Raw genomic sequence first — 20,423 nt, 5'->3', positions numbered from 1 at the left:
ATAGACTTAGAGGATTTTTTTTCTTTTTTTCTTTTTCTTTTTAAGAAGGAAAGAAGAAAAATGACAAAACATACCCATCCTTTGTACTGTTCAAAGGTCGTCCTTAGGTCTCTCGCTTTGGCTTAGGGGCCGCCCGCATGACAGCCCCTGTCAACCGCAGTGGAGTGAGTCAGGGCTCGCTGACACCCAGGAAGAAAAATTGGACCCCTTGGGAGATGGACCGATTTTGGAACATTATTCTTTACCATGCAGAACACTCCAAGAACAAATAAATCCCAACACCGCTTTCGCAGCAGAACATCCGAGTCCTCCTAGGTAATAGGATCTTCATGGATATTACGTTTTTGCATCTTTACAGTGTGTGTGTGTGTGTGTGTGTGTGTGTGTGTCAAAAAAAAAAAAAAAAAACTGGCTTCTACAATTTCTTCTTAAAAGCCATGATGTATTGCTCCAGGCAACGTGGGGCTACCTGTACGGTCACATCTGTATTCCATAGCCCGGCGGCCGGTCCCGCGGTGGCGAGCACCCAGTTCAGCCGCGGAGCTGCGATGGAGCCCAGGAGGCAGGAGAGCCCGGTTCCGCGCACACGCTCAGCTCACTCCTGCAGTCATTCTGAAAGCCGCTCGGACTGTTGCTTCGGTTTCAGTGAATGCAGTCTTATGTAAAGCTGCCCCCAGTGGCGAGCGGCGCTGTGGGCATGTGCAGAGCTGGCTCTCTTTTATCTTGCAAATGAGCAGGCTGTGCTGGAAAATGAATGATTCTTTTGGGTGGCTCGATAGGAAGTGAATGGTCAACGCAATCAATAACCAGCAACATTTCCCGTGATTTCCAAGTCTTGTTTTACAATTTGGCAACGTCTGTCCTGTCTGCGTCTGCTTGATCGTCAAACATGTGCTTCTCAGAGTTTTTTCTGGAGCTTGACGTTAAGTTCACAGACCGAATGTCAATTTTTCTTAACCTCAGTGTAAGGCTTTGAGCCGAAATTTATAAAATGAGTTATTGAGCTTTTCACAAAGCTGCATTAAGAGCTTGCCTGTTTGACCTCTCGGAGTCACAGTGATCACATTATGCAAGGTGTCTCAGCCTGCTGGACTCGATCGGCTTTGCAATAGAGGGGCTGACTAATGACACACAAATTAATAGGCCTAATGGCTTTTCTGATTTCCTCACAAAAGACATAATTGGTTTAATGGTTTATGACTGGGCTGCTTTGGGGAGCCTTTTTGTTTTGGTTTGGTTTGTTTTTTTGTTGTTTTTTTTTTTGTTTGTTTTGTTTTTTTTATCAGAAGAGGAATAAACTGCTTTTAGTGCAAGCATGAGAACCCAAAGATCATTTGGTTCCTATTTTATTGATGTTGCTTCTATTTATTACACTAATGATATTTATTGAGTGCTTTCTAAGTCCTTTAAATGAGTGGATCATCCTGTTCTCTCTGTCAACAGCAGCAGTATGCTGGTCTCACTGTAATCTACATTTCAAAGGTGACGGACCTGGATTTAAATGGGTCACCAGCCCAAGACTACAGAATATAGCAAGGAAGTGCTAGAGTTTGCATGCAGAACCAAGCCTGTCTTCTGCTGCTCCACCAATCGTTAGTTCCTTTTCAGCAGTACTGCTGTGCTCACTGGTGAAACTAAGACAGACAAAGGTGGAGATGCTGTACAGAGCTCATTCTTGTTCTCTAGAGTGGGGCCCTGTGAGTGTCCTTTGTCTTAAGAGAAGTACTCTGGGAAGTAAGGAGAAAACAGCTGCTAGTCTCCTAAGACCACTCATCCTCGCTAAACTCAACAGCTGTGTCACCTCGAGCAGCTCACGTGCTTCTATTTTCTCGCCTGCAAAATGGACACAATGGTAAAATTACATCCTAGGCACATTTTGAATGAAGTTACATTTTTGTCTAGGATTACATTACTGGGGATTGAACATGGAGCCCTGAGCTATACAGCCTCAGCCCTCTGTCATCTTGATATCTTAAAGTGCTTACTTCCATGTGTATCACATAAATTGAACAATTGTAATCTCTCTTCCGTGTGCTGGTGTTGCTTTTTTAATATTGAATATTGACGGTGTTAACTGTCCGAAACTCACGAGGAACTGCTCCAGTGAGCAGTTTTTGTAATATAACCAGCGGGAAAAGTTCATGTATCTTCATCATTTCTGTGTTCTCTTTTAAATTTGATGTTTTATTTCTACGAACTATGTCTTTATAACTAAAGCTTGATGTTCCTCTATCCCAAAGCAAAACCTACCATCTGACCTATGGAGTTTGCCATTTTCAATAATTAAACATTTTTTTTCTGTGGAGTATTTGCTTTGTTCATATTAGGCACATTGGCTGTATCTCAATCAGGCAACACTTTGTTAATATCCAGGGCTGAACAGTTTGGCACATGCTAATCATGAGAATCGAAGGGGCCACAGGCAAAGGCTAGTTCCTTCAGTATTGTGCAATTGATGGTGTAGTGGTTACCTTGAACTTATACATGTTTTGACTATATGAAATGCTCAGACAGTTTATTAAAAACATTTCCTTTTCTATTCCCAATGTTTCTGATTCAAGGGCTGGAAGAGGTTGTGTTTTGCTTTTTCATTGAGAATTTCAGCATGCATATATTGTATTTTGGTCAAATCTGCCCTCCATAGTCCTTCCAACCCTTTTTGATTCAATTTTATATGCTCACATTCTCTCTCTCTCTTTCGTTTGCTCTCTCTCTCTCTCTCTCTCTCTCTCTCTCTCTCCCTCCCTCTGTAAACAGAGTCCACTTAAAGCTGCCTGTATGTACCTGGGTCTAAGACCATCTAATGCTGTATGGAAAAAGTAAACTTTCTTATGGATGTGGCCACTGAGATTTTTTTTTTATGGTATTTTTTTTGACAAGTATATTTAAGAAACTCACTAAGAAGGAATAATTACCAAAAATAAGTGCTCTCTTAATAGGAGAGAGAATGAAAATGTCTGACATTGAGATATGCCTTTTAAGAGATCATGGTCTGTTTCTCAGTTATTTTAACACTACCGTGCTGGCATATTTTAGATTCGTAATATATTTCATAAGTAAACACAGCAGTCATACTATAAGCTTATTATATAATGGTAGTCTTTTTATAGTATAAAATATGCTGAAATTTGTTATTACATGTTTTTGGTAGTATGCATTAATTATACATAGTTTAATGATAATATTTTTACACTTGTACATGATACGTGGCAGTCATATTCACCCCGTTGCTCTATCTGTGGAACCTAGTTCCTTGTTCCCCTCTCTTTTTCCATCTTTAGGCTCTGACAAGCATCTGACAGCATGCATGTGTTTTGAGTGGCTCTGAAAAGTCGGTTTCCTTCCTAGGCCTGGAGGGGAAGCCAGTACAGGCATCTGTGGCGCTCAACACCAAGCCATATGTTGCACCTGGCTGGCTTGCTCTTTTTCTGGGTCTACGACCAGGCCCCAGGGAGAGTCTGTACCAGAATGACATCAGGGTGGGAGTGTTCAAGTCCCTAGAAGGAACAATATATACAATGCTACTTTTACACACTCCTTGCTGAGTCTAGAAATTTCCTCTATTAGTGAGATTGGAAATAATTTCAAGGAAAGTACTCTTACATGATATGTGTAAAAGGTGGGAGCATGATGGCTGGCAGGTATTCACTCTTCACGGAGACATTTCTTATCTTCATAACTAAGCCATAGATTTCACAGGAATAGTAAATATGCTTTAAATATTCCACTCAGCACCGTGCAGAAGGATAACACTAAGTCTTTATTATCTAACATCCCAAATGGGACTTCACAACTTGCATGTCTCAAAAAAGCCTAAGGGGAATCGTATTTATAGCTGCTTTCTCATTTCTCTGCATTGAAAGCCTCGGGTTTCCTGCTTACCCTTCCCCCTTCTCATCGGGAAGTTGCTATCAAGACATCTTTTTGGCTAACAGCTGCGCAGGGCCATTCACTTGTCCATGTGCCTCACACCCTTGTGACAGAAGCACAAGGGAGACCAGCGGAATAGAATCACCTCATGTCACTTTTCATGGGACAAACGTGCTGGGATCATTCACCGCAAATCACATTGACTTGTATTACACACCCTTATCCTTAATTTTCAGGCATTTTTCTGATATCTTTGCTCCCCATCTCGTCTTGCTTCGTGGTTCTGATCTCATGCTCCTTCCCCAGCTCTTGAAATTGTTCTTCCCCTTAACGCCTGTCTATTTCTCAGGAGTATTCTTGCCATTCTTGCATCAAGGCACTCCAAACAGCCCCTCCTTCAGCAGCAGCTCTTAAGTTGGAATCTCTCTAGTTTTGTTCTGGTTCAAGGTGGTACAGTTCCTGTAGAATTATCAGTAAGCCTAGCTGAAAAAAAAAAAAAAAAAAACCCAAATGAAAACCGTAATTCAAAGCCACGTTCTCATCACTTAAGGCTGTGGAAATTATTGTAAATCAGTCATTCAGAAGAAAAAAAAATACTGTATTTTAGAAAATTTTACTAATTTTTTAGAGTGTTTTTCAGAGTTTATCCTCTTTTACTTGTTGACTGAAGCCAACTGATTGTTTCTGTCCTGCTTTTCAACACAAAATTATGCCCTATTCTGTGCTTAGCAACTTCCTTTGCAATCGCCACCACAGAGAAGACTAACCATAAACTACCCAACAATTTAAATTTCCCCAATGCATCTCAGGCCTTATGATTTATACAATTATAAAACATGGTGTCATCTATCTAAATACTTTATTGAACTTATGTTACTTTGAATAGCTAAACATATTTTGTTTAAATTGAGTAAATAAATCAAGTGTCTATATACAATGCCAAATTTTAGTCCAATATGGAACCATACTACCAAATAAAAAGATGTAAAAAATGAGATTGAAATAGTATAACTTCAAGGTAACTGGCTTCAGAGATTTCATTGATTTGTCAAAACTAGTCCGAATACTATTATGTACTGGACACTGTTACAAATAGGTGGATATCAGTGCGCAGAATAAAGGTCCGTTCTGCCTGAAACTTACATTTGGAATGAATGAGACAGACACTATGAATGCAAACGTGGGTAGGATGTCAGTCATGATATGCTTTGAACCTGAAACATGCCCATCAGCGCACGAGTTTTGAGCGCTGTTTCCCACCTTGTGCTGCTGAGCAGAAGACCGTGGAAGCTGGAAGAATTGAGACCTCTTCCCTGAAAGCAGGTTACCAAATGTAGGATCCTGAAGCCTATAGGCCAGCTTGTCCTTGCATCCGCTCTTCTTTCTGGTCTGCTGGGATGTGGTGAACCTCTGCCACAGGCTTCCCTGCCGCAAAGTTTGCCTTTCCCACCAGGTAGGCTGGGACCCTTTGAAAATGTTAAGCCAAAGTAAACACTTTTCTCTTAGGAATATTTCAGTTGGAGGTGTTTTGTCACGGTAAAGCGAATATTAATATGAATACATAACTTGGACTTTGGAAGAAAGAAAAATGTAGGGATGGTTGGGTGTATAAGAAAATATATGGGCTTTTAAACAGGGTGGTTAGGGACACTGGGAAAATGGCTTCAGCAAACTGAAGAATGGATGGGCTTGAAGCTGAATGAGGGTGAGGAATGGCTCCTACAAGCCCCAAAGTGGAGACGGATCACGTGTTTGATGGATTTCAAGAAGGACAATCAATCTAGAGCAGATAGGACATCTCTAGTGATATTAGTGGTGAAATCACAGAGGTCCTAGGTACTGGAATCTGGATGGTTTTTATGCTGTTCTAAGAATACTCTGGAATGAGGAACTTTTTTTTTCTTTCAGAATGGATGTATTTAAAAGGTTGTATATTAAAGGATCATTTCAATGGATTGAATACTTTCATCCCATCAGATTCATATAGTGAAGCCCCTATCTCTAGTGTGATGGTGTTTGGAGATGGAGCCCTATGAGAGCATGAAGTTGGAGCTCTCATGATGAGTTTAAAGGGATTATAAAGTAATCTCCCTCTGCTCTAAGCACTGTGAGAATCCAGGAGAGTGGATCTATCTACATGTCATTGTTAAGGGTCTTTCTAGTATGTTCAGATCTGGTGCATATTCCAGATCTTTAAACTGGGAGACATGGAAGCTTGTTGTTTGTACTACACATGGCATTTGTGACTGTAGCCTGCATTGGCTAAAATGATGCTTCCTGATCCTGTTAATGCAAGAAGGGCCAGGATGGAAGCTGAAAAAAGAGGCTACTACAAGTCAGGGGAAAAGGTGGGAGAACTTTGGGCCAATGTGGTAGCAAGAGAAGTGGTTGAATTCTGCATATGTTTTAGACAAAACAGAAATGATTTTAACCAAGGACATTTGCTCAACCATGTTTGTAGTACCTCTATTTGTAATAGCCAGAAGCTGGAAACCCAGATGTTCCTCAGCTGAGGAATGGATAAAGAAATTGTGGTACATTTACACAATGGAATACTACCTAGAAATTAAAAACAAAGAAATCATGAAATTTGCAGGCAAATGATAGGATCTAGAAAAGATCATCCTGATCGAGGTATCCCAGAAGCAGAGAGACACACATGACATATACTCACTTATAAGTAATACTAGACATATAATATAGGATAATCATACTAAAATCTCTACACCTAGGGAAGCTAATCAAGAAGGAGGACCCTGGGTAAGAGGATCAGTTTTCATTCAGAAAGGCAAATGAGACAGACAGAGGCCCCCTACCACAGAGGGCCTCTGAAAGACTCCACCCAGTAGGTTATCCAAGCATATGCTGAGATGCATAGCCAAACTTTGGGCAGAGTGCAGGGAATCTTAAGAAAGAAGGGGGAGATAGAAAGACCTGGAGGGAACAGTAACTCCACAAGGGAAGTAACAGAACCAAAAAAATCTGACCACAGGGGTCTTTTCTGAGACTGATACCCCATCCAAGGACTATGTATGGAGATAACCTAGAACTCCTTCACAGATGTAGGCCATGGCAGCTTAGTCTCCAAGTGGGTACCCTAGTAAGGGGAACAGGGGCCATCTCTGACATGAACTCAGTGGCTAGCTCTTTGATCACCTTCCCCTGAGAGGGGAGCAGCCTTACCAGTCCACAGAGAAAGACAAAGAAGCCAGTCCTGATGAGACCTGGTAGACTATGGTCACATGGAAGGTGAGGAGGACCTCCCCTCACCTTGGACTGGGGGAGGGGCATAGGAGAAGAAGAGGGAGGGAGGGTGGGATTGGGAGGAGAGGGAGGAGGGGGCTATAGCTGGGATACAAAGTAAACAAACTGTAACTAATAAAAATGAAAAAAAACTTTAATTAAATTTTATGTGAAAAAATGATTAAAAAAAATAGGTTAGCAGAGGTATGAAATAATGAGAGATGGATCCTTAAATTTATTTTTAAAGATCTTTTTCTTTCTTTCTAAACAATTGTGAATGTGTATGTATGTCTGCGTGTGGGTGTGTGTGCACGAGTGAAGGTATCCACAAAAGCCAGAAGAAGGTGTCAGGTGCCATGGGCTGGAGCTATGACAGCAGTAGTTGTGACCTGCCTGAAACGCGTTCTGGGAACAGAACTCGGGCCCTCTGGAAGAACAACAAGCAATCTTAACTGCTGAGCCAGTTCTTCCCAAATCAGTCCTTAGTTTCATAGGCTCAGCAATCTGGAGGATACTGAGGCCATCAATGGCTTTTATGGGCCAAGATTTAGAAGTAAGAGCAAGAGTTCAACATACTGGAATTAAGTATGGATTTACTATTCATGTTTTATTCAATTTCATGAGACTTTAAATTCCAAAATTGTGTATCTTATTTTATATTTTACTTTTGAGGTAGGATCCTATGATGTACGTAGTTTAGACTGGTCTTGAACTCAAATTCTTCTGTCCCAACTTCTCAATTGCTAAGATTCTAGGAATGAACAACCAAGCTCAGAATTGCTTTATTATTTAATTTATTCTTATTATACGTGTGTATCTTTGTGCACTGAGGGCAGGTGCCCATGGAACCCAGAAAAGGCTGCCGGATCCTTGGAGCTAAACTTACAAACAGTTGTGAGCTCCCTGACCTGTGTGCTGGGAACTGAGCCTGCATCTTCTGCAAAGTCATGGCACACATACACTCTTTCTCTTTTTGTATTTATATTTTTATTTTTAAGTATAATCTGGTTACAACACTTCTCCTTTCACTTTCCTCCCTCCACACATTCCCATATATCCCTCCCTACCCTCCTTCAATTCACAACCTATAATTTTTTGCTAATTGTTATTACATACATATAAGTATCTCTCTCTATATATATATTTCTAAATACCAACCCATATAATCCATATAATGCTACTTGTATGTATGTTTTCAGGGATGAGCGTTTAGCAGTGCATGATTATTAACATTTTTATTTTATTTTTATTAATTACAGTTTACTGCTGAACCATTTCTTCATTCTCCCAAGCCCAACTTTAAAAGCAACTTTATGACAGTAGTATTCAAAGTTTCATGTGATTTTAAGAACAGAAGATAAAAAATGACTAGGAAAAAACAACCACCCCTAAAAAAACCTATATTTTTACTCAGATGGCCTAGAGAGAGGTCAGGGCTAGGGCTAGCTTTGGTGGACAGTGATGCCAAATAGTTTAACCAAAATTGAAATGTAAAAATTACATAATGACTAGATATAAGAAAAAGTGTATTAAACCTTCTAGGAGTTAAGTTTGATGAATTCAAAACATTCTTAGAAATAATTTAGAAAATAACATATATATCTGTATATCTATCTATCTATCTATCTATCTATCTATCTATCTATCTATCTATCTATCTATCTATATCTCAGTTGAAATTTTGATTTGAAATTTATTCCAGCAAGGCATCACAGGATCTTACTTTACTCATCTTTAAAATGGAACCCACAAACCTGCCTCTGAATCTTTTGTTTAGTAGCAATTTCCACTATTTGTGAGTAAGAAAAAGCTACATTTTTCTTACTGTAGATCTGGGAATCTGTAAATATCAATTCTCCTTTGAGTCTATCTAAATTTACTGGTTATAAGCGTGTGCTGGAGTAAACATGTGTCACTAACATAACCAAGGGTAGACCGTATTTTAATAATGCTTGAAATACCATTGGATTCTGTTCCTACTCCCCTTTCACTCTCATGGCTGTACATTATACACCACACTCTGTTATCATGTTCTGCTTTAGCTTGGAAGTTGTTTCCCCAATACAGAGTTGATTTGTACATTACAGAGTGATATTTTTAGAATGCCAGTGTAGCTAGGGTCTCTGTATGGAGACACTTCTCACAGTCACATGCATATCTTATCTACATTTACAGTTATATTGGGATCTTCGTCGAAACATGAACAAGTCTTACCCTTGATCCCAACTGCTGACTTTAAGGGCTCCATCAAAAACCTTGTCTGGTCACATATGTTTACAAGTGAACACCTTTGACTTAGGTAAATGCATGAAAAGTGTTCAAAGTCAGACGTATTAAAATGGCCTCTCAATGTCTTTTTAGAAAGATGAAAGATCAAATGAATGAAAACTCACAGCTACCTACTACATCCTTTACCTATGGATACTTGCATGTGCCAGGAGCAAGGTGCCTTCTTGTGACTTGTATTCCTGCCTGCTACTCCTTGCAAGAGAATAGCATAACCTAGTTTTAACAACAGGGAAATATCAAAAATTTATATTGCATCACTTTTACTTGTGGAACTTCTGAAGACCAAACACCACCTTAATAAATACACGTTCTTTTGGCATAAATTTCAGAAGATACATAAAAGTAGAAAGATCTTATAATAAACACCAACTTCTACAGTTACCGATACTATGCCGTTTTTAAGAAGCCCTGTTCCCTTCCTACATACATTCATTATTATTTTCTTCTAGAGTATTTTAAAACCAAATCTATCATCCACATGTATTGCTAAACAATAACAATGTTTAATCTGACACTTACCATTACTCTGACATAGTGGGCAAGTAAGTCCTTAACCATGCTTTGTTTGAATAAAATCTCAAAGCATGTATATTTTTAGGTCTCTGGAGCCTCTTGGTTTTGTTTGTTTGTTTATTTGATGCCATTGAGTTGATGGAGCTCCTGTATCATGGCTGACAAATCGTTCCTTGCCTTGCACGTGATGTTTCTCCATTGTGTCGTTTAACTTGCAAAAGAGCCAGTATAGTGGCATGCAGATTGAGCCAGAGTCCTTGGCTCATTCAGAGTGCTCAGCTCAGATGGATCCTTGGGGAATCTAATCACTCTTGACGATAATTTAAAACTCGAATGACTTTTGAGTTATGTAGGGCTTAGAGAGTGGAGAGAAATATGTGCATCATGGTATTTATACTAGCAGAAAATTCAGTTAAATAGCTTCCCTAGCAGCTTGGGTAACAAGAATTAATAATAAGACGCCTTGAGTCACTGTTGCACTAATATTCATATTATTAGAACTTTTGTTCTTTATTTCCTATCACCCGTTCTCATTTTTGTTTATAGTCAGCAAAAACATTGTTACATTTTTCTTTGTGAAACCAGCCCATGAATTTGTGCATTAATGTGAGATGTTCTTGTAATACAGTCTCAACAAAGTTTTATCAAGTGAACAGCAATAAAAATTTATTTGTAGTCTCTTATATTGAGAAAAATACATTTTCTAGACTGTTATTTAGAGAAAATTCCATGAAGAAACACCTAGCATCAGAGCCCAGCTGTATAATTTAGAGTCTTCCATGTAGTCCCAAGCTTCTTAAGGGTTCTCATAGTACAACAAAGGAGATTTGGTACAATAGCTAGAAAAGGACCCCTTCGCCAAATTTGTACCTCAGTATTTGATGTTATACTCTGTACAGACGGTTTTGAATGTGAAGTCAAGATTTTTGAAAATGATTATCATAAACATATGATAATCATGTTTATCATAAATATTCGACTGTATTCCTGTCCCATATATTTCACTAGAAGAAGAAATTTTGAATACAGTCTATATTGTTTCCTCATTGCATGTGATAGTTTGAAAAGACCAGACCAGTGTATTTGACTTCCTAGAAGAGAGAATTAAATTCCCCAGCCACAAGGTGTGAAAGGATAACATAAACCTTGATTTTGAGAAAGGTAAAGTTCCGTGGGTTGGTTCTATTTTTGCATCTAAAGGAAGACCTCTGGTTGATAATTATTTCAGGCTGTATGTTAAGGTGCAATGAACGCCTACATAGGTTTACAGTGTGTTAGCACACAAGGAATCATGGGTCCTTAAATTGTACTAAAATGCATGTGAATTATTTGGGGACTGAAATTACCTGAGCTTGTGAATTGTCCTTATGTTGCTGATATTTAGTACCCGTGGCCATTTATTTCCTGACTGAAAACTAACCTCAAGAGTGTTTGAAGATGCTTGGAAGAGTTTTGCAAGGAATGGCAGAGCCACCATGCACCAAAGTTGTGATCCAAAGATTAACTCAAAGTGAAAATTCTATGTGTGACTTTTTTATTTGCTATATTATAAAGTTAAAATATGAATGTTTTCATTGGGAGAAAATGCTATCGGTGTTTCATGAAAATAAGACTTTTCTCTGACATTAGGTTGTTAATTCATTTGTCTGTTCAGCAGGTATTCACTGTGTCCTCAAGCTTTCCTTGGTGCTAGTAATACAACAGTGACTAAGATAAATGCCTGTCATGTATTTTGGTGGCTGAGATAGTTAAAATAAAAATCCCAGGTCCAAAGTGTAGTGTTAGCTAGTTTTAGGTCCTATGATACAGCATGGGTAAGGCTAGTGACAGTTTTGTAGAAATCAGATAATCCCCCCGGAGTAATTACAGTTGAGAGCAATGAACATGACTCTCTCTCCCTTGTGATATAACCATCCATTGGATTTTTTAATTAGTCTCAAGTCAAATAGAAGTGTCTCTGACTCATGTCACAGCTGACACTAGAACTCGTACAGGAGAAGGGTGAGGAGTGTTGCGCTAAACAGTTCTCCACACCTCTAGTCGTCAATTGGGCTTCTTCGAAATGGCATGGACTTTCTGGAGTTAATGCAGGCTCCGCTTGTGGCCGGAAGCCTAAAACGCCATCTAGAGCGGGCTCTTCCGGGTTTACCCAGACTGCTTTCTCACTCTGTTACCCAATGTAGACTTTCTACTTATATTTAACAATTTCAATAATTGGTTGTGGCAACTAACAGAACTCAGGGAAAGTTCATTTATGTCTGTACGTTTGTGATAAAGAGTGTAGAGAACCGACCGGGTGAAAAGGAACTATGAGAGGCTGGAGTAGGCTCCTGGTAGCTTCTCTCCTGTAGAACTTTTTAATGTGCTACTTCCCTGGCATGTGGATATTCTTACTAATTTAGAATTTCTCCACATGCTGTTGTTTAAGGATTTTTAAGGAGACTACAATGTAGGAACAACTGACTACCCACTCAGCCTCCAGCCATCCTCTCCGAGAGGACGAGGTAGGGGCTGAAGCTTTGAAGCTTCTGGATATAGTTTGATTTTTGCTGATGCTTGTCCCTCATCCTGCAGATGTACAGAGCCAACCAAGAGTTAGCTAACTGGAAAAAAAAATGTTCCCAGCACCCCTATTACTCAGGACATTATAGGGATTTTTGGTACTCTTCATCAGAAATTGGGGAGAGCTGAAATATCTATTCTTATGTCAGAGCCACCAGTAATTATACTCAATTCTTCCTCTCCATCTCATTAGCCCATGGCCAGGTATCTTCTCTTACAAGCACAGTTGGAATTTCAAGCATGATATTCATCATAAAATTATCCACTATAAAGAAAGCAACCAAACAATATAAACATCATCCATAAAATAAATATTAAGCTCTCTTGGCTTTCTTAGATCCTATTTTGTGGTCAGGGTACCAGGAATATTTGCTCCACTGCCCCACTTACTCAAAGGCTGTTGAAGGCCCCTCAGTCATAGCTAATCCCAATTTTCCAACAGGAGTCTCACATATAAGAAGATGCAGCTTCCTGCACCTTTTCACTTCACTTTTATTGATTTTCTTCAGCTTCCAGTACTCTGTTTCTGATGCCTATGGTGGTCTAGCTCATTGTCTTGGACATTTTCCCACTTATAAACAAATAAATCCTACTGTATTTGCTGACAACAGCTACAGTGTTAGCTTTCCCAGGGTTCTTCAAATTTAATAGGTAGCTGAGAAATGCAGAGCATTAAGGGATAGTATTTATTCACAGAGAACTGAATTTTGTGCACATAGTTTAAACAGCAAATAAGAAAGGCTTCTATTGAAAACATCCATCTCTGCCCCATCTTACTAGCTTCTTCCCAGTTATTCTCTTCAGAGGGAATCACTTTACTCTAGATCCTATTTATGCCCCATAATATTTTTGGACTCTTGCTGATATTTCAACACCATGCTAATACAGCCAAGGGCTTAGTATCATATATGCCTCCCACTTCCCATGATAAAATAGCTATTAAGTTGATATTGACTTTATTGATAACCTATAGCTTATGAAAATGGCAAACAGTGACACTGAGAATTAATAGATATGCCAGGTAGTTTTCATTCTTGTTCAGCTTTAAAGAAATATTAAGACTCGTTCCTACCTTTCTTCTCTCTATTTTAAATTTGTATAAATTTGCCCACAAGTCGAGGAACTTTTTTTTTATGTCCTAGGTGGTAACCTTTTGTCCTGATATGCTAAGAGATCTGTCCTGTAGTGGCATCTCCGATCACTCAGGCAATCATTCTCCTTGCCTCCCGTTACACCATGTTCCTCTGCTCTTGTAGCCAACCACATTGATCACCAAGTGTCGGGCTGACTGCTTTCCCTGTATCCCACGTACCCCTTTGCGTGGTTTTCTGCTCATTTTGCTAAACCATCCATTCCCTAGAAAGGATGAGTACGGAACGAAGAGTTCATATTAGAGACTTTTGTTCGTTTCTCTAGGGTCACCCCCTACGGGTTGATGGGTTCATGCCCAGGTGATTCTGGGCTATAAACCATTTTCTTTCAGAATCTTCCACATGAGGTTCTATTGTGGCCACATGGCTGCCAAGAAGCAGACACTCTTCAGATTCCTCATCTTTTGAATAATAATCTGTTATTTTCTCTTTGGATGCTTTCATTCTTTTATTTTTTCAGGTATTTAAAAACCAGGGTCTACTTTACTTTGAATATTTATTCATTCACTGTTTAGCACTTGGTGAACCATTCAAGTCTAGAGACCTGTGCTCTCTGGCTCTCTGAAAATTTCTTGTATTAAATATTATTTTTTTATGTATATGAGTGTTTTCCTTGCATGTATGCCTGCATGTCCTGTGCACACTTGGTGCCTGAGGAGGCCAGAAGAGGGCATCAGGTACCCTAAAACTGGAGTTAGAGAAGGTTTACTAAGCCGTCTCACTAGCCCCTTGGCCCCTTGTGTGAATGTGAGTGTGAGTGTGAGTGTGTGTATGTGTGTAAATATATTCTATTTTCTTCTCTCTGAAATTATTACTTTGGGAAATTTTCAGGCTTCATGGATTGATACTTTGGTTTTTACTTTCCTCTTTTCACCTAATCTTTTTAACTTTTAGGGTGATCTATCAGCTATATGCTGTGGTCCATTATATATTTACTAAAAACTTAAATATTAATAAACTATGAGAAGTCACATGTACTGATATTGTTGTGTAGAGGATTGCAGTAACCGTACAGGTGGAACCTCCAAGTCCTGCAAGTTTAGAATACTTATTATGCAATTTCTGTAAAAATATTTGCTGGTGCCGGAGTTCCCATACCAACTTAAATAATCATATTTGTTAGCATTGCTAGCTCCTTTCTATCTTTCTCTCTCTCTCTCTCTCTCTCTCTCTCTCTCTCTCTTTTCTTGTCTTCATAGTATACTCAATCTCTGTAACAGAGGCAATGCCTTTTTATTTGGAATTCTTTGTTGGATACTCTGGGCTAAAACTTCTCTTTCTTCCGATGTAATTTGTCAGTTGATTTTGGAGGCTTTTAAAAACCATTAAGATTATTGTGTCTTCATTAATCTGATTAGTCAGTCAGACTCTGAAGGCTGATGGAAAGTTCCTTCTGGGCAGGCAGGTTTAGGCTATGGATTTTGTGTCAGCAAGATTAGATAGTGAGCTGTCTTTCATGGAGAAAAACTCTAGATGCATGTGTGAACATGTTTTTTTCTACCAGAGCCGATCACCAACCTCCTTTATGGAAGCCCTGGACCTGCTATTAGTGTTCTCTGAACAAGGGAAAGGTACTGAGCATAGAACCCCTGTTTGAATCCTTAACCTTACTACAGGGTGCCAATTTCACTTGGGGTCAGCTTCTTACTTGAAGTTAACAGAAAATCAACTCTGTTTTGACAGAAGGAGTAGGTGGGTTTGGAAGGACAAATGGGAAGAAATGACTGGTGTAATTACAATCTCAAAAATTATATATATGTATATAATATATATACTTACACATATATATTATACATCACAAAAGAGACTAGGTTTCACTTACCTGAGATTAGTATGCAGTAGTTAGCCATGTCTGTGAAAGCTTTAAGCCATTCCCCACATTTTTGGTGGTTTCTTCCTTGTGCCCTTTGGCTTGGAAAGGGCCTTCATTGCTTCACAGTGAAGTCTCCCTTTGTTAAGCACGCAGGTTCATCTGTCACACATTCTGTGCTTTCTCATAGAAACTGTTCATCCATCTTTCCCTCTCTGTATTGCCTTTGTATTCATTAGTCCATGAGTTTTGAGGTAGAAGAGGTAATTAAATGGGCAGACGGCCATGTTTGGGGTAAGAATCCTATTAGCAAATGTCACTCATTGCAAGTTTGATAGAGTGGGCAAAGAAACGGGCAGCATGACCCTGTATGGCTCGTGGATGGAGATGTGGAGCAAGGTCTCTGTGACGGAGAAAAACTGCTGCCCTCTGTTGCTATCCAGTTTTTTTTAATCCTAGCAGTGAATGACTGGCCATTAAAAGGCCCCTGATAGGTACACACCTTTGAATCCCAGCACTGAGAGAGGCAGAGGCAGGCAGATCTCTGGGTTCTGATCTACAAAGTGAATCCAGAATAGCCAAGGCTAAACAGAGAAACCCTGCCTTACTAAATAAGTAAATAAGTAAATAAATAAATAAATGGCCCATGAGTGAGGACACACTATAACCTTGAAAGCAAAAGAATCTTGGATACATGTTGTATTTTTTTAAAAAAATCAAAACAGCTTATTGGGCTGTTCATTTTCATTTCATTTCTTCTATATATTATAATTAAAATATTCATTCCTCCATACCTCCCCAATTTATTCAATTATTTGTGAACTTTAAGTAATCACCATTGTGGGGGTTGTATCACATCCTCTTTGTAGCCATGAGAACAATCTTTTAATTTCTAGAGAAGGAAAGATCTGAGTAAATGGCACTAATCATTTGGAAAGAATGATGAAAATACTATGTAGATCCCTGAAAACAGTCATAATTAAAAGACTGAAAATAGACTTTTATTACAGTAGATGAGAACAAAGAAAACACAATGAAGCTACTAGGATGCACATAAAGAGAAAAGGGGGCAGAAAAAAGTCTGGCCAAAACAAAACACCATAATATAAGATGAATGAAGAAAATTCTGATACGCTCTCCTCTGTATGTATCAACACAGATAACACCAAAAATGGCAAGATATAAAAATACACCCAAAGCAGTGGTGTTATTATGTAAACTTTTAGTACATTAAGACAATTCAGCTTGCTAGGCCACAGAGGTGGACATTGCAGCCAGTCCTGAAGAAACCTGATAAGCTAGGGTCAGATGGAAGGGGAGGAGGACCTCCCCTATCTGTGGACTTGGAAAGGGCAGGGAGGGTGGGATTGGGAGGGAATGAGGGAGCGGGCAACAGCTGGGATACAAAGTTAATAAACTGTAACTGATATTTAAAAAAGAAAAGAAAAGAAAATTCAGTGTTTCATGTGTGCATATTATCAGCATCCACACTAGATGGGTGATAGTTACTTCTAAGAGGCACAGAACGTCATGGGGTGACAGTAGGTAGAGGTAGGGAGCGTTTATTTATTAATTCATTTTTATCAGTATTCATTTTAATTCTAAAGATAAAAGATTGTAATCAGGATGGGTAAGAAAAACTGTAGTAACATATGTTTGAAAGTATAGCACAAGATACAGTGTCTTATACAAAAACTTGAAAAATAAAAAAATAGTGGAAAGAAATAAAAGTGCTAAAAGAAAATGTGTTTTAAAAATAGCCATTCTGACTAATCAAGAGGGAGAACTCTGGCTAAAATGCTCAATCCTCATCCAGAAAGGCAAAGAGGATGGACATCAGAAGGAGAAAACAGGGAACAAGTTAGGAGCCTGCCACAGAGGGCCTCTGAAAAGCTCTGCCCTGCAGACTATCAAAGCAGATGCTGAGATTTATGGCCAACCTTTGAGGAGATTGCAGGGAATCTTATGAAAGAAGTGGAAGTTAGTAAGACCTGGAGGGGACAGGAGGAGAGCAACAAATCCAAAAAATCTGGGAACATGGGTCTTCCTTGAGACTGATAGTCCAACCAAGTAGCATGCATGGAGATAACCCAGAACCTCTGCACAGATGTAGTCCATGACAGTTCAGTCTCCTAGTGGGTTCCATAGTAATGGGAACAGGGACTGTCTCTGACATGAACTGATTGGCCTGCTCTTTAATCACCTCCCCCTGAGGGGGGAGCAGCCTTACTAGGCCACAGAGGAAGACAATGCAGCATGATGAGACCTATCAGACTAGGATCAGAAGGAAGGAAAATAAGACCGCCCCTACCAGTCGACTTGGGGAGGGGCATGCATGGAGAAGGAGGAGGAGGAAGAAAGGGATTGGGAAGAGAGGAGAGAGGGAACTACAGGGCGGATACAAAGTAAATAAAGTATAATTAATAAAAAAATAAAATAAATTAGCCATTCTGTGTTGTAGCTTAGGTATGGGTGGGAATGGGATATATGGAGTATACTTGGAAGGAATAGAATTTTTCAAGCCATTGTGTCCATGTAAACTATGCTTCTTTTTAATGTTATACTGCACATTGCAGCTACTGAAAACTTAAATATCTTAATATCTATAATGCATTTTATTATTCTAAATTAAATTTCTCAAAAAAGATGAGTTTGTAGTTTTGTGATGAAGTAAAAATAACAGAATTTAATGTCTTTTCTAAGTAGACATTGAATTGAAATAGGCTATCTACTTCTTTGCATCAGAATTTTTTTTTCAAATTATCAATGATAATTTAGAATGATTTTTCAAACAGAAAAATGTTTAGCCTTGGTAGTTTATAAAATTTGTGTTTGTAACTAGGCAAACATTAGAAAGCAACTTTGTCACATATGTGCTGGTGATACTGGCAGAATGTGGGTATTCGTGTCTGAGCTTTTGTGTGCATCTTATATCTCTTAGAAATAGAGCTGAGAAGGGCACCCAGAGGCCCACATATTTTAATGCCTCACCCCACTTTTGGAATTCTTTGGGAAAGATTTGAAGGTGTGGCCTCTTTTGTGGTAGTGTGTCACTGGGTGAGGGCCTTGAAGTTTCAAAAGTCCACGCCCTTCCCAATTAGCTCCCTCTATTTCATGGTTGTGTCTCAAGATGTGAGATTTTTTTTCTATTGTTCTACTACCAGGCCTTCCTGCCTGTTGACATAGACCCCAGAGTGATAGGTCATGGACTCCACCCCTCTGAAACTATAAGTCCCGAATAAATGTCTACTGTTGTAAGTTGCCTTGGTCGTGATGTCTTATCCCAGCAACAGAGCAGTAACTAAGATAACAAATAATTTGTTTTTTTTTTATTCATTGGTTCTGCTGAGAACACACTTTCTCTGAAAGAAGTTTCCTTTTATAATCAATCAATTAATTAGTTACAATTTATTCACTCTGTATATCTGCTGTAGTCCCCTCCATTTTCTCCCAATCCCACCCACCCTCTCTTTTCTCCCCCATGCCCTTTCCCTAGTCCACTGATAGGGAAAGATCTCCTCCCCTTCTATCTGACCCTAGTCTATCAGGTCTCATCAGGGCTGACTGCATCATCTTCCTCTGTGGCCTGGCAAGGCTGCAACAACTTACATTTATTCAGTGCCACTTCCTCTCCGTAGAATCTAGTTGTGATGGTAAGGCTGTGTGATATATGTAATTTCAAGCTTGATGCTTTTCTTCTAAAGTACTCTAGACCTCTGCCTAGAAAAACCCACACAATTAAACATGTTATCACATGTTTAGCCCATTAGTCCCAATCTTTAAGCTTTGTGTATTTTTCATGGATACTTCTAGAAGACTCAAGAGGTTTTCTGTAATTTCAAGTGGCTTACAAGCTTTGCAAGTTAAACATGGAAAATACTTAGTAATATCAAGTAATAGTGATTTGAAGGCTTAAGAGACTTATAGAATTGTCAAGGATTCTGAGATTATTTTATCCAATCTACACTTCACAAGTCCAAATTCAGAATCCTAAAGAGAAGCAGCAAATGCCCAACTCAAATACGTGAAGAAGGTTGGAACTTTAAAGTTTTTTTTTTTTTTTTATAAGCATTCAGTTTTCCTCAGAGAATTTAGATTCTCTTTTTGTGGAAAAAAAAAAAAGAGAAATAGTGGAAATTATATGTAATTTCTCTTCTATGGTCATAAAAAATTACTTACACAACTAGAACTTAAAATGTGGCTTTTAAATAAGAAGGAGATACTTCTTCAACTAAATTTTCCCTCATGTTCCTTTCCATTATGGCGATGTCTGTTTATTCAGAACGCAGCAACCATGGTGTCGCCGTCCAAAGGTAACCCCCATTAGTGTTTTGGCAACTTGACAACATGCTCATCAGCTTATATTTAATGTGTCGTACCTCTTACATTGGGCAAAATAGCAGTGACTTTGCAACTTTGTGGTGTTTGTGCTTGGGCAGTTGTAGGGACAAGATAATTATTTGAGGCTCTTTCATTTCTCTTACTTCTTATGCATGCTCTTCCCTCCAGTGACCTACGTGGGCTTTTATTAGGCGTCTTATTATATTTGTAAACTTTTAAAAATAAGTAAGACTCTTTGTTTCGTTGATTCTGCCAATTGTTCTCTTCATTTCTAGTTTATTGATTTCAGCTCTGAGTTTGATTATTTCCAGCTGTCTACTCCTCTTGGGTGTGTCTGCTGCTTCTTCTTTTTTTTTCTTCCCTCTGGTGATGCAGACTTGCCAGGCCACAGAGGAAAAGGATCCAGGCAATACTGTTGAGACTTGATAAGCTAGGGGCAGATGGCATGGTCAGAGGGGACCTCCCCATTTCAGTGGACCAGGAGAAAGGGAAAGGGGGGATAGGGAGGGAGGGTGGGGATGGGAGTCACTGAGGGATGGGGCTACAATCAGGATATACAATGACCAAGGAAAAAGGACCGTGTATGGAGAAGTCCTAGACCCCCTGTTCAGATGTAGCCTGTGGGCAGCTCAGTCTCCATGGGA

The 20,423-nt window shown here is 39.2% G+C and overlaps 2 protein-coding genes across 3 annotated transcripts in view; one reads left to right on the top strand and one right to left on the bottom strand.

The window, feature by feature from the left end:
• The window catches only part of Lrrtm3 (leucine rich repeat transmembrane neuronal 3), a 181,716-nt gene extending 181,062 nt beyond the window's left edge, over positions 1-654 (bottom strand). The window contains exon 1 of the mRNA XM_060369421.1: positions 75-654. Within this exon, the coding sequence (XP_060225404.1) occupies positions 75-78 (4 nt within the window). The 5' untranslated portion in view covers positions 79-654. The remainder of the gene's footprint in view (positions 1-74) is intronic.
• The window catches only part of Ctnna3 (catenin alpha 3), a 1,666,920-nt gene that overhangs the window by 672,308 nt on the left and 974,189 nt on the right, over positions 1-20,423 (top strand). The window lies entirely within an intron of this gene.

Source organism: Meriones unguiculatus, chromosome 16 (assembly GCF_030254825.1).
Source record: "Meriones unguiculatus strain TT.TT164.6M chromosome 16, Bangor_MerUng_6.1, whole genome shotgun sequence".
Lineage (NCBI taxonomy): Eukaryota > Metazoa > Chordata > Mammalia > Rodentia > Muridae > Meriones > Meriones unguiculatus.
Note: the sequence above shows the minus strand (reverse complement) of the source record. Positions and strands in the feature narration are given on the sequence as shown.